At 43.2% G+C, this 14,270-nt stretch overlaps 1 protein-coding gene across 1 annotated transcript in view; it reads left to right on the forward strand.

Annotated features, from left to right (window-relative positions):
* Positions 1 to 5,465: 5,465 nt before the first annotated feature.
* Positions 5,466 to 14,270, forward strand: part of IGFN1 (immunoglobulin like and fibronectin type III domain containing 1) — a 43,907-nt gene continuing 35,102 nt past the window's right edge. The window contains exons 1-8 of the mRNA XM_044674919.1: positions 5,466 to 5,472; positions 7,877 to 7,999; positions 9,450 to 9,589; positions 10,196 to 10,295; positions 11,710 to 11,754; positions 11,943 to 11,988; positions 13,406 to 13,583; positions 14,091 to 14,163. Coding sequence (XP_044530854.1) covers positions 5,466 to 5,472; positions 7,877 to 7,999; positions 9,450 to 9,589; positions 10,196 to 10,295; positions 11,710 to 11,754; positions 11,943 to 11,988; positions 13,406 to 13,583; positions 14,091 to 14,163 — 712 coding nt within the window. The remainder of the gene's footprint in view (positions 5,473 to 7,876; positions 8,000 to 9,449; positions 9,590 to 10,195; positions 10,296 to 11,709; positions 11,755 to 11,942; positions 11,989 to 13,405; positions 13,584 to 14,090; positions 14,164 to 14,270) is intronic.

Here is a 14,270-nt window from a genome sequence, read left to right on the forward strand (position 1 = left end):
TTTGAGGTAACATTTGAACCCAGGACCTTATGTCTCCAGTCCTTGCTCTCTATCCATTGAGCCACGTAGCTCCCCACTCCCACATCTAAGACACTTAAAAAACCCCAAACTTTAATTTCCATCTTAGAATCAATACTGGGTATTGGTATTAAGGGAGAAGAACAGTAAAGGTTGGACAATGGGGGTTAAGCAACTTGTCCAGGGTCACTGAGTTAGGAAGTGCCTGATGCCAGATTTAAGCTCCGGACCTCCCATCTCCAGGCCTGGCTTTCTATCCACTGATCCACCAGATGCCCCCATCCAAGACACTTTTAAGTTTAATTTGTATTATTAACATTTTTGGCATCACTTTTTAAAGTCAAATCAACCAACAAAACAACAAACTAAGCTCTAATTTGTAGTGTTTGTCTATTTCCAAGGTGTAAAATTTAATCATTGGCTCTCTGGTCCAGGTTGGCTCCAGCACAACCCTGGAGGGACCTTGTCATCTCTGGTAGGAGCTCAGTTGATTTTTGGATAGCTCTAGAAGTTTTTGTCACACTGAGCTTAAGTCTACCTTCCTACTAGGTAGCTTCTACCCGTTGCTCCTAGTTCTACCCTTTGGGGCTAAGCAGAAGAAGTCTCATCTCTTCTCCATGTGGCAGTCCATCTGAGGGCAGCTGGCCTCTCCCTCTAAGGTCTCCCATCAGCTAAGGAAGCACTTGGATCTCTGAGCGATCCTAGTTTGGCATGGTCTCATCCCTGACCCACTCTGCTTGGGCTTCTCAAGAGCAGAATATTTGTCTCTCTTGTGTCCAGCAGAGATCTCGGCATCTAGTTGGAGCTTAGTAAACCTTGATGTCTGGTTGCTTGATCTAAGGTCTCTTCTAATTCTAAATCCATGAAGCTATGACCTGGGGATCTTGTGTTGAGATGTCTGTACTAGGTGATCTCTTCTCCACTCTTCCAGGGGAAAAAGAAAAATCGTACAAAAGCTCAGTCATTCTACTTTCAACTCCTACCTGCTAGATATGCTTTCTTTTCAAATTATGACACGTGTTTCAAATGCTATATTCTGCCTCCTAGGCCAGTTTGCTTGGAAGTTATTGCTTATTAATCCTCTAAACAGCTTTTTCCTCCTCCAGAAAGTCTTCCTAGACTGAAACTCACTCATCTAAGCCATGGGATGCTTGTGATTCCCAATCTTGCTCTCCCTATCCATTTCCTCACCACTCTACTATGACATCATACCCTTATTGAGTATGTATTGGAGACATTTTTCCATGTATCTGGACATGCAGTTAATTTCTTTTTTGAATCTGTTGCTTGCATGGCTTCTCCATGTCTAGCCTCACTCGTGTGTCTCTAGGGGAGGGATCCATAATGAAACCTATGGACTGACTCCTCAGAATAATGTCTTTAAATGCATCAAGTGTTTGTGATAACAAAGGGAAGCAATTATATTGAAACACAGTTATTAAAGCCCTCATTTCGAGGGTCCTGACTGAATCTTGTTAGCATCATTTCTGCCCACACAAGCCAAGAGAAGAATGTAGACCTTGGGGAGACGGGCAATAACGTGCCACTGTGATGATGCCCAAAGGATAACTTGATGGGCATCAAACTGATTTACATTCAAGTGTCCTGATCAAAGTCTGAAACAACTGGGAGAAAACTAGAGAATGTGGAACAGTGGAGGGTTGTGTGTCTGTATGTGGTGTCTGTGTGTGTCTGGTGAGTGTGCATGTGAGTGTGCATGTGTGTCTGGTGAGTGTGTGTGTGTGTGTGTGTGTGTGTGTGTGTGTGTGTGTGTGCTGGCCACAGCCAGCCTCTCCCCTGCCTGGGAGAAGGGGGAAAGAAGATGAAGGGCAGAGCAGGAGTAAGTGAGAGGGGTGGAGGGGGGGGGGAGTTCTGTGACCTACATCTCCTCCCCTTCTCTGTTAGTCAGCAGTCCAGCTCTGAGCCTCTTGCAAGGAACAGCAGCTGGGGCTAAGGAGGAGAGAACTAGCAGCAGGCAGGCAAGAAGCCTGTTGAACTGTCGCTCGAGGGCACAGGTAAGCCGGGCATACCTTCTCTCTTGCTTCCTTCATCGATGACTTTAGGAGAAAGACAAAAGAGACGAGGGAAATAACTTTTCCTCCTACCCCCAGTTTCCCACTCTGAAAAAGATACCACCACTCTGGGGCAGGTGCCTAGAGTTGCAGTCCACACAGTCATACCAACGTAATGGTGAATGACCCTGCTGGTCACCCTTTCTATATGGTACGTTGGTGGTGGTGTCTACTTCAATCAGTCTTGAGGTTCTTGAGGAAACAGTTCAAGTGTGAGTAGAATATACCTAGCCTTGGAGAGACCAGAGTAGTATTCTTGAAGCTTCTATCCTTCTGGTGCAATGTGGGGAATTCTCAGGGAGAGGGTAAGATTTACCTTCAAAAAGAAATTCTGAGGGAAGGATCCCAGTGCCAGGAAGGAGAACGAATATTTGTACAGTGAAGATTCCTTCTTGCTTGGACTGGGAGTCTTCTCTGAAGCTGAAAACTGCATATAGAGAAATAGGGAAACAGAGAATCTTTATCTATTTTGGATTACTGCTCTCCATTGTTGCCTGGCTGACATTTAATTTAAGAAAAGAGTGGTATGTCTTCAATGGATCAGGCAGGTACAGGCAAGAGACCCTTAACTATGGCAGGAAGCTATCGAATGTCCCTTCCACAACTGCTGTGTCCACAGGGGGTTGAAAATTTCCTTCCCTCTCCCCTGGCAAGTGATTTCAAGGATGAGGTAGAAGTCTTGGCCCATTGTCAAGATTTAATTAATTATATAGCTGATTCTGAGGGGAGAAGCACCTGTTCGATTCCCATGTCCTGTGCCCCATCAGTTTCAGCGCTATAACCCCAGCTGGAATGGAAGGAGTTCAGGATGGAGTGGAAGTCAGGGAGGGAAGGCATGATGGCAGGTGGATCTTAGAGGAAAACTGAATAGATCCTGCCCCCCTTATCTTGTCAATAAGAGTCTAAATGGGACATTGAGGCAGGAGGCAAGTATGAGATAAGGAAGAATTATCCTTCAGTGATGGGGTAAATTGAACCTTTCCCCCTAGGTTTGAGAACAAGCAGTTGGGGAAGAAATTCAGGTCTTCCTCTACCCTACCCATATCTGTTTGCTGGCCTCAGTTTCTCCTATTTACCAGAAGGGTGAATTGGAATTAATTTAACCCTGAAAATCTTGAAGTATCTTCTTTATCATTTCCCTTAATCCACAGCCCTGGCTATCCTCACTGAGAATGAAAGCCCAGAAGGGAGGAAGATATTTTAATGGTAGATCATCTTCTAGTTCCTTAAGGAAGGGAAAATAGAACCAGTGGATCTGGGATACCATACTCTACTCTGCCTCCCACCACTCAAGGGGGTCCTCCTGGCATTGACAGAGTGGGTGTGGGAATAGGAGAGGTAGAAGAGAATTTGTATAATGTATTTCACATCATCTTGCTCTGTTAGTAGCTTAGTGATTCTCTTTTGATGGTGATGATGATGCCGGGGCTTCATACTTCTCTCACATGCAGATCTTGGGCGCCTACCAATACCCTTGCCTTCCACTAGGACAGCTGGAATGAGAATGGTTTGCTACAGGGGTAACAGCAGAAAGTGAGCCCTCAGCAGGATCAGCTCTACTCCTCCCATCTCACCCCAGCCCAGAACCAACTGGGCTTCTCCTTAATTGGTTGCTATTCTCCCCATCACCTGCCATTCGCCGCCCCCATCCCCCAGAACTCTCTAGACCTGGCAATGATGGCAGTGGGCTTGTGACGGCTCCAGAACGCGGCTGGCACACTTTAGCATTCCAGGGATGGCAATGAGACAACAGCTATTTTGTGAAGGTTATCAGACCTAGTTCAGTGTTGTTGCTTCGGAGGGCGGATGGGAAGAGATGCGCAGGGGTGGGGAAAGTGAGTGGGGGGTGAGGTTGCAGTTGGGAAATGAGAGAAGACCAATCTGGTAGAAGAATTTGTTCTGTCATGGGAGAATGTGGTCTGAAATCGGGCCCTTTGGTTTGGAAAAGGAGTCTCCCATAAGAGAGGTCCCCCAACTGGAGTTGGCATAAGATCAATCAAAATGAAAGGTTGGTTGGTTTGAGAGTTTTTGCTCTAGGATTCCAAAAGCAAAATCTCGTCCTATGAAAAAGGAAACCCCCAAAGGAAGCTAACCTAATTAACTGGGGAATCCCATTCCAAGTGCCATCCTCTTTTGGTCATAGGTCAAGAGAATTCATTTGGTTTTACCAAAATATATTTGGAATTATTTGCTCCCTCTCTCTTCCAATGAGTGTGGCCATCCCTGACTGAGACTGATGGTGAGTGACACAACAGGCAGGTGAGAAGTGAGGGTAGGAAATACTCTTATTTACACCTGACGCTATAATTCACAGTCCACAGAGGGGGAGTAGATGGATTTATGGGGGTCAAACAGTCCCTGAGCCAAAGACAGCTCAAAGCAGCCAAGAGTCAGAGACTGTCTCCTGTAGGCCAGTGGATTTGAAAGATTCCAGGCTAGGGTGGAGAGAAGATTTGTGTTCTGCCTTAGGGGAGTCTCCCAGTGGGGGGAGGAATCAGGAGGTGGGGGGGAATACTTTCCTCAGTCAACAGAAGATTAGACAGTGAAATAGCTGGAGAAATTCTGAATTCCTGGAGCATGTGTTCTCCCAGGTTTCTATTAAGCACTCATTGTTCTTCCAGCTGAGTAGTGATGATGGGTAAGGTAAGACTGCTCCTACAGAGAAAGCCAAGCGTACCTTCATGAGACCAGGCCATGGGGCAGAATGTTCAAGGAGCTGAGATTCCCACTGCTTTTTCCCATCTTGGAAAAGCACAAACAATGCATGCTCCCCCTTCCCCTCCTGCCCCCCCGAATATGTACTCCATTGCCTTTTGGGAGAATTCCATGTCTTGGTGAGCTAGATGCTCAGGGAACCTATTCAGGACAATTGTGCTTCACTTTGGAGCCTGGAATTGCCTAATCTTTAGACCCTAAGGCAGGGAGTTCTTAGACTGGGGTCAGTAAATTTGTTTTAAAATATTTTTATAATTATTTCAGTGTAATTGATTTCCTTTGCAAATATTTTATTTTATGCATTAGAAAGCATTATTCTGAGAAGGATCTTCTCAGGGGCTTCACCAGATTGCCATAGGAGTCCATGACCCACAAACTTTAAGGACCCTTTCCCCAAGGGCACCTGCCCCCTTCCTTGCAAAAATAATGATTGATGTTTCACAGTGAACATTCTTCATTTTGAACCAGTCTGGATTCATTCATGATTGCTAGAAATGTGGGACCCTTGAGTCTCCAAATGGGAAAGGAATTCTGAGGCATCTAGGGCAACCCATAACTGAAGCTTGGATTCCTTTGATCACATCTTCGACAAATGGTCATCCAACCTTGTTCCACACAGATGATGCCTCCTCAAATATAAGCAGCTGAAGAAGCAGCATCATGGCAGGTAAGGGAAAACTCATCACCACTTCATCTGTTACCATAATGGAGAAAGGGAAGGGATGAACAACCAGACTGGCAGTAGGAGGAAACACCCTGAGAACACAAGGGGAGATAAATAAGAAGTGGTAGCTCTGAGTTAGCAGCTGAGACCAAGGCAGAACCTGAGAGACAGATACAAGTAGGGGCATGTAGCAGCTCTAAAGATTGCTGTGTTTCACTTTCATGATCTTAGCTGATCCACATATCAACCCTAGAGAATAGAGCCTTTTTTTGTAAAGATTGGCCATAGGGGTTTGGACCTATGATTTCATCCCCATTCAAGGAGGCTCTCTGTCCGCGAGCATAGGAATTGTCCTTGATTCATAGTCTTAGAGAGCTCATGGGATCCCTGTTGGTCAAACTTGAACCCAGTTCATCTTGACCTCAAAGTTGCACCTCTTTCCACTTTGCTATCTTGCTTCTTGAGGTGGGTATTGCAGGTATCAGGGATAGGGACTGGACCTCTGATTTCATCAGGACAAGGAATTCTCAGGTGAGCAAATTCTATCTCCCAATGCAGGTGGGCACCTTCTCTGTAACTTAGAGACTTATAATTAATTATATTAATTAATGAACTCTTAAGTGATCTCTCCTTGCCCAAATCTTTCTAGACCCTTTGAGATATCCGTTGCATCTAATATTTTAACTATTTATAGAATAGAGAAAATATTATGTATAATATATTAGAATAGAGCAGTGATTCCCAAAGTGGGCACCACCCCCCTCCCGGTGGGTGCTGCAGGGATCCAGGGAAGTGGTGATAGCCACAGGTGCATTTATCTTTCCTATTAATTGCTATTAAAATTTAAAAAAATTAATTTCCAGGGGGCTAAGTAATATTTTTTCTGGAAAGGGGGTGGTAGGCCAAAAAAGTTTGGGAACCACTGGAATAGAGAATGAAGTGCATCTTGTATTTATAGATGTTTTATCATCAAATAATCTAAATATATTATATCATTATGATATCATTTATATTATGTACCATATTCTATCCTATTATATATTATGCCATCTCATATATTAAATGTCATATATATTATGTTGTGTTAACAATGCTATTTTATCATAATAATGCATATTAGATGCAACATTATATATATGTATAGTACAATGCTATATATTATATTATAATTTATAGAAAATATTATATAGTATACATTATGATATACAATAATAAAATACAATTCAAAATGATACATAATATAATAATATAATGTCCATTATACTAAAATATTATATGTACTACTAATAATGTTACTCTATATGCAATATATTATCTAATATTATTACAACATAAATATAATAGAATTCAATACTATTATAGTTATTTGTGTATATTTCAGTCTTTCTACCACTAGATTATAAACTCCTTCAGATTAAGGACTTAATTTTTTTTCTCCTTTATATCCTTAGCCCAGTGAGTTGCCCATGCCCAGAGCTCAAAATCTGAGTGCTAACAAAGAAGGAGCATTTGTTGAATTGAAAGAGAGAAGTGTCAGGAGAGCCTTATTATTAGCTACAAAGGCAGATCTTAATAGCGCTGGAAGAACAGGGTTTGACCTGTAGAGCCTCTGAATCGGAGTAAAAATACCAACAACTCACCTTCACATAGTACATTGCTTACTAGAGCTCTATGAGGGTAGGTAGTGCAAGTATCATTATCCCCATTTCGAAGATGAGGAACCTGAAGGTCACTGAAGTGAAGGGTTTTGTCTAGGGTCCACCAGCTAGTTAGAGGCAGTGTTGAGGTTCGCATCCAATCTTTGGGCCTTGTGGCAAGTCCATTGCCATCACATGGCCTCTCCATGAACTGTGTTCTAATAGGCTGCTACCAACCCTCATATTTCTATGGCAGCAATTGCCTGGTGATCCCAAAGCACTCTTCCATAGGGAGCCTCTTCAGTCCATTCCTTAGCCATACTGAATGGGCAGGAGAAAGGGCTCCTCCCTCAAGGAACAATGAATCATAATGACTGTTCTGTGATAAGAGAGCAAGGAAGCCAAGTGTAGGAGGGCAGGAGCCCAGTTCCCCATGGATCAGACCATTCCATTGAGTCTTCAGTGGACTGACTTTGGAGATAACTGAGGAATAGAGTCTCCTTTATCTCAGGGTCACTTTGCATCCCTTCCCCATGCCAGCTCTTCTATCTGGGGGACCCTAAGCAAATCACTTGACCTCTCTCTCCAGGCCTCTGCAAAAAGAGACAATTGGATTAGATGACCTTTAAATTTCCTTCCAACTCTAAATCTAAGAACCTACCAGGTGACCTTAATGATGATTGTAGAACCCTGCTAGGTAGAGAAACCCAAACAATCTAGGGCAGGGCAGAGGGTGGGAGTGGATTTCCTTTCCTTCCCTCCTTCCCCAGGGAAGCCTCTCAAGAAGTCCTCAATTCCTGGGGTCACCATCAGGCAGTTGGTGGATGAGCTCCCAGAAGGATGCAGCACTCCCGATTTTGAGAGGAAGCCCATCACGTTGGCTCTGCCAGAAGGTGAGATTCTCTGAAGGATGGCAGACACGGCTCACGCTGTCCCCCCACCTCCCCTGAAAGTCCTCGTCTACATGTTGGGGAGTTCAGAAACCACTTTCCTGTCCTGGATTCTTGACCCCTTCCCCTAGAATACTTCCCACCTTGTGATCAAGAACTGTTTGGGGCTGTGCTTGGATACTCAGGGAGCTTTCCTGGAGCCCCAGGAAGGTGGCCAGAGCAAACAGGAACTGCACTCCAGGGTTTTAGAAACAAGAAGAGAAATGCGTTACTTCAGAAGACAGTCTGGGGTGGGGGGGATGGCGGGGTGCAGTGGGGATCAGATGAAAGAAAAGAATCAGCTGGTCGAATGAAGAGGGCAAGGGCCTGGTTCCTCCCATCATGCAGTGGGCTAGTGTGAGGGCTCAGTAAATAGCCACACTCACTCACATCTATACATTCATTCACACATTCACACTCACACAAATATTCACTCACATACACTCACATTGACACACACATGCTCACACATGCTCATACATATTCACATACATACATACATACACACTTATTCATTCATTCATACTCACACACACACTTATACACCTATACATATACGTTCACACATATTCACTCACACATTCACACACACTCACATACACATATTCACACACAGTCACATACACATTTCCACACACACATACTCACACACACTCACACACATTCACATACACACCCATACATTTACACTCTCACACATACACACATATACATATATATTCACTCATTCACACACATTCACACTCTCTCTCTCTCTCTCTCTCTCTCTCTCTCTCTCTCACACACACACACACACACACACACACACACACACACACACACACACACACACCTCTTCTGGGTTCCATTACCACTCTGAAAAAAAAATAGTGATAAAAAGCTTAGCAATGGGAGGGATATCTTAAAGTAGGAGTATTCTCTCTCCCTCTCTTTCCCTCGTTTACTTATACCTTTTCTTTCTCTCCTCTCTTCACCCCTCTCTTTCTCCTTTTCTCTATACCTTTTCTTTCTCTCCTCTCTGCTCTTATCTTCCACTCTTCCTCTTTCCCCTTTTTTCCACCCTTCCCTTTCTCTCCCTGCCTCTTTTCTCTTTCATTTTCTCTCTTTTCTCCCTTTCCTCTCTCTTTCTCCTTTCTCCCCTCTCTCTTTCTTCCCTTTTTCTCATTGCCCTGTTCCCCTCCTCTTCCCCTTTTTCTTTCTTTTCTCCTGCCATCTTTTTCTTCTTCTACTTTTACCAATTCCTCCTCCCCTACTTTTTTGTCCCATCCCCTTTCTTCACATTTCCTCTCCCCCTTGCTTCCTTTTCTCATCTTCTCTCTCTCCTGGCTCCTGCTCTGCCCCTCCATCATCTTTATTCATCCATTTATCTGTCCTGATCCATTCTGAGCTTCATCTTGAATCTCCTTCCTCTTAGGGAAAAATGCCATCTTCCGGGCTCTGGTCTCTGGGGAGCCCAGACCTGAGGTGCAGTGGTATCGTACTCAGGGTGACCTCAGTGACCCCAACAAGTACAAGATTTTCTCCCAACCAGGAGGCAAAGAACATGTGCTCCAGGTAAGGAGACTGGGACAGTTACATTAGTGTCCCTTTTCTCATGCTCCCCCGGGTCCTCTCCACATCTCTTCTGTTCCCTCAGAGCTATCATCATTCTGCCCCCACCCCTTATATATACACACTGAACAAAGAACTCCATCCCCAAGAAAAGAAAAATTATTGAGACTTTTCTGGTTGAGAATGAGTCCATTTTACCTTTCTCTGTGACTCAGGTTCACCTACTATGGGAACAGAGACCAAGTAGAGCACACAGGGAAGGGACATTTTTACCAGAATTTTTATAGAATCTCCAAGATCCAGTGGTCCAGAATGGAATGTCAGCCTTATGTGTATCAAACAGTTAAACTTCTCCATTGGCCTTTCCCAGTTTAGGATAACACTGGACACAAACTAAACATTTGCAAAGTAGACACCAAGTACAAAGCATTTGCTCTTTCTATTCAGCTCCCTTAGTCACCCACCCTTACTCAGTTGCAGTTAGGAGAATTTTGGAAGAGTTATAGAGGAGATGGTAGAATTTTGGCTAGAGGTGAGGGGAAAGTTATGATGCTCTCCAGAAATCCTAGACAGCTCCACCTGTCCTGTCCCCCGCCTTTTCCTTTATAGGTCAACAAGTTGACAGGAGATGACACAGACACATACCGATGCTTGGCTGTGAATGAATATGGAGAAGCCATGTGCTCAGCAGGGCTTACCGTCATTGAAGGTGGGCTAGTTGTGGCCAGACCTTGGCCAATGAGAGTTCAGAGTTTTGGGTCTCTGAATCCAATCAGAGTACTTTGGTGACACTCTTCCCCTTTTCAATAAGGATGGAGGGGAACAGGTTCTTTTTAACTGAAGTCCATACTGAGATGCCTCCCCTAGATCTTCTTCCCTAGTGCAGGGCTGCCATAGGTGGGCAGAGTGACCACTATCATCAGGCCACCTACCCTCGAATTTTCTTTGATAGAACAAAGACCAAAACTGAAGATCCTGGACCCAATACCAGTTCAACCTCTTATTACCAAGTGATCATGGAAAAGTTATTTCCCCTTATGAAGGCTAACTCCATTTCCTTAACTTTAATAATATAACTTTATATAATAAATATAATGTGTATAATTACATATATAGTATATAATAAAATAACTTTAATAAAATGAGGATATTAGGTCAAATATCCTCTACAGTCACTTCCAACTCTAAATCTCAGTTTTCATGATCTAGTATAAACACCATAGGACTGAGATGTGAAATCCTTGTTGAGGGACCAAGGAAGGAAGGAAGAGGCTCCTACTACTATTGATTTGTATGCCCAAGTAGCACAGCAATTGACTCACAAAGTAATTAGAGCATTCAATTTGCATATAATTTGCATGATATACTTTGAAATGCATAATTTGCTTATAATGTTCCTGAGGTATCTGGAAAGAGCACTGGATTTAGGTGAAGAGAGCTGGATTATTGTCATGCTTCTGCTATTCACCTTGGACAAGTCATTTCCCTTCTTTGGACATCAGTTTCCTCATCTGTGCAGTGAAGGGGTTCAACAAGGTGATCTCTAAGGTTTTTCCAGATCTTGTTGTTCAGTTGTGTCCAACTCTTTGTGACCTTATAGAGGATTTTCTTGGCAAAGACACTGGAGTAGTTTACCATTTCCTTCTCCAGCTCATTTTACAGATAAGGAAACTGAGGCAAACAAGGATTAAAGGACTTGCCCAAGGTCACACAGTTATTAAATGTCTGAGGCTGGATTTGAACTTAGGAAGAAGAGTCTGGCATTCTATCCACTGTGCCACCTAGTTTCCAAGCCCAATATACTATAATTTTATGCTATCAAAATAAATGCACAACTTTTCTTCCTTACCTGCTCCTCCATACCGAACTATTTTTGTCTCTTGAATGCTAATATATTGTGAAAAACAGTAATAAGACTAAACTATACTTAAATATATCTGGCTAAATGTCTGAGTGTCACTACTGGTGATCTCTTCAGTTCTTATGAATAAGAAATAGAAGGAAGTGTGTTAGCACCAATGTCATGATGTTAACTTGGTGCCTAAAAAAAGGCTATTAATTCCCCTTATCCTTTCTCTCCCTTCTCAATATCTGGATACTTCTCTTCTCTTTGGATGGCGCAGTTGGCTTTCGGAAGAATCGGAAGAGACGAAACGAGCCCCAGGAAGGTAGGTTGCTTTGGGGAAAAATCTCCTGGGATTCTATCAGTCTTGTCCCTAGAATTCTGTACCACTTAGATACCCAGATCCTAGGACCCTTTGCTCCTCTTTCCTTTCCTCTGCATAACCCTTTACTAGATTCTATGGGTCACCCCTCTTCCCCCCATGTGGTAGTTTCATTCCTTATCCCTCTCCAGACCACAGGAAGGAACTTATGGACTTTCGGAAGATCCTGAAGAAGAGGTGAGTTGCTCTTTCCAGGGTTGGTGGGCGTTGTTAGTTCACAGTGAGAGTGGAGGGGACCAAAGAGGGGACTGGACGTGAGATTTTTCTTTACATCACGATTTTCCCATGGTGCAAATCAAATGGACAATGGATCCAAGAGGGAAAATTGGGCCCCATCCTGAGCACTTTGGCACTGAAAAGGCTGAAACCTTATGAATCAAAGCATCTCAGGATTTGGAACAGAAACAATCTTAAAGGTCATTGAGTGCAGCTCCCTCACTTTACAGACAAGATCCAGACTAGAGAAGTGACTTGTCCAAAGTACTCTCAGTAACAGAACAGGGATTCAGACTCTGAATCTGGAATCTTTCCTGCCACTTTCCAAATCCCTGCACTCCAAACCTCCCCGTCTAGCCTCTTACTCCTTTGCCACCATAGCTCTAAAGAAGTTCATAGAGGCCAGCCGGGGCCTGGAGTCAGGAAGACTCAAAGTTCAAATCCGGTCCCAGACACTTACTTGCCGTGTGATCTTGGGCAAGTCATGCAACCTCTGTTTCCCTTAGTTTCTTCATCTGTAAAATGAAGATAATAACAGCATTTACCTCACAGGGTTGTTATAAAGATCAAGTGAGATAAAATATGTAAAAAAAAAAAGTGTTTAGCACAATGCCTGGCACATAATAGACACTATATAAAAGCTTTCTCCAAACTTCATTGTTTTCCCCTTCTTCCTCTGCCAAAAGATTTTTGGGTTTTATTTACAAGTTAATTAAGCAATAATAATTCAAAGGATTAACTAGGAATCAAAGTTCATCAAAAGGAATCTGAGCAGTAGTGAACTGAGCAATACTATATTTTGTGTAACTATTCTGTTTCTGCCTAGTCTGGTTAGAATGGGAACAACCTCCTTAATATCACCCCATTCTCCACTATCCCCCTCTTGACCTCCAGATCCTTAGATTTAACCTATTTTAAAAATCTGCAGCAAACCTAATGCCTGGTTGAACCTTGAAATAATGGGGAAATCTCCACTGATTGTTTCATTAACTTAAATTACAAATCTATCCTCCCATATTAGGGGATGAGACAAGTAGTAGGATGGGAAAGGAGAGAAATGTCCTATCATGAGCAATGTACTTTCAGAGGCAGCTAGGTGGCTTAGTAGATAGAAATTCTGGTCTGGAGATAGAAAGTGCTGGGTTCAAATCTAGCCTCAGATACTTCCTAGCTGTGTGTCCATGGGCAAGTCACTTAACCCCAATTGCCCAGCCCTGACCACTTTTCTGCATTGGAACCTATATTAGTATCAATTCTAAGAAATGGTAAGAGTTTTTAAAAAGAAAGATAGCCAACTAGCTAGTTTCTGGATTCCCTGCCTGGGGCTTGTAATGGTAGGTCCTGGTGACCAGTCTGACATGTCTATGCCTTTCTTTAGGGCACCACCTCCTCCTCCAGAGAAGAAGATGGATCGTGAACAAGTGTGGCAACTGCTAATGAATTCTGATCGGAAAGACTATGAGCGGATCTGCATGAAATATGGAATTGTAGACTTCAGGGGAATGCTTAGGAAGCTTCAGGAGATGAAAAAGGAGCAAGAAGACAAGATATCACAGGTGAAATCTCTCCCCTGGAATCCTAGATTCCCTAGTAAGGACAGTGAATCATCTGAGTCAGAATTCTGCCTAAGACACCACCTCTGAAACATCCTTTAGGCAAATCACTTAACAGCAATGACAACTAAGACAACACTAATAGCTAGCATTTATACAACACTTAATATTTGCAAGGCACTTTGAAAATATCACATTTGATCCTCACAACGGCTCTGTGGGGTAGGCTTTCTTATTATCTTCATTTTATAGTTGAGGAAATTGAGATAGATAATGGTTAAATAACTTGCCCAGGCACATATAGATAGTACTTGTCTGAGGCTAGATTTTAACTCAGGTGTTGGCTCCTAGTCCTCTATCCACCATGCCATCTAGTTGCCTCTCTTGGTCTTCCGTTCCTTCATCTGTCCAATGAGGAATTCAACTAGCTGGTTTTGGAGGTCCTTTCCAGCTCTAATCTATGAATCTCTGGTCCTCTAGTGCTCTGATCTATTTCCATGTTCTGTTTAGATGTTGGGACTTTTCAGGATGCTAGAAACCAACTACTTATCATCCTTACAAGAAGAAACGATCTTAAACTTCTGTAGATATTGGAGGAGAAATTGGAAAAAGAATTCTCCTCCTCCTCCTCCTCCTCCTCTTCCTCTTCCTCCTCTTCCTCCTCTTCCTCCTCCTCCTCCTCCTCCTCCT

Source organism: Gracilinanus agilis, chromosome 4 (assembly GCF_016433145.1).
Source record: "Gracilinanus agilis isolate LMUSP501 chromosome 4, AgileGrace, whole genome shotgun sequence".
Classification (NCBI taxonomy): Eukaryota; Metazoa; Chordata; class Mammalia; order Didelphimorphia; family Didelphidae; genus Gracilinanus; species Gracilinanus agilis.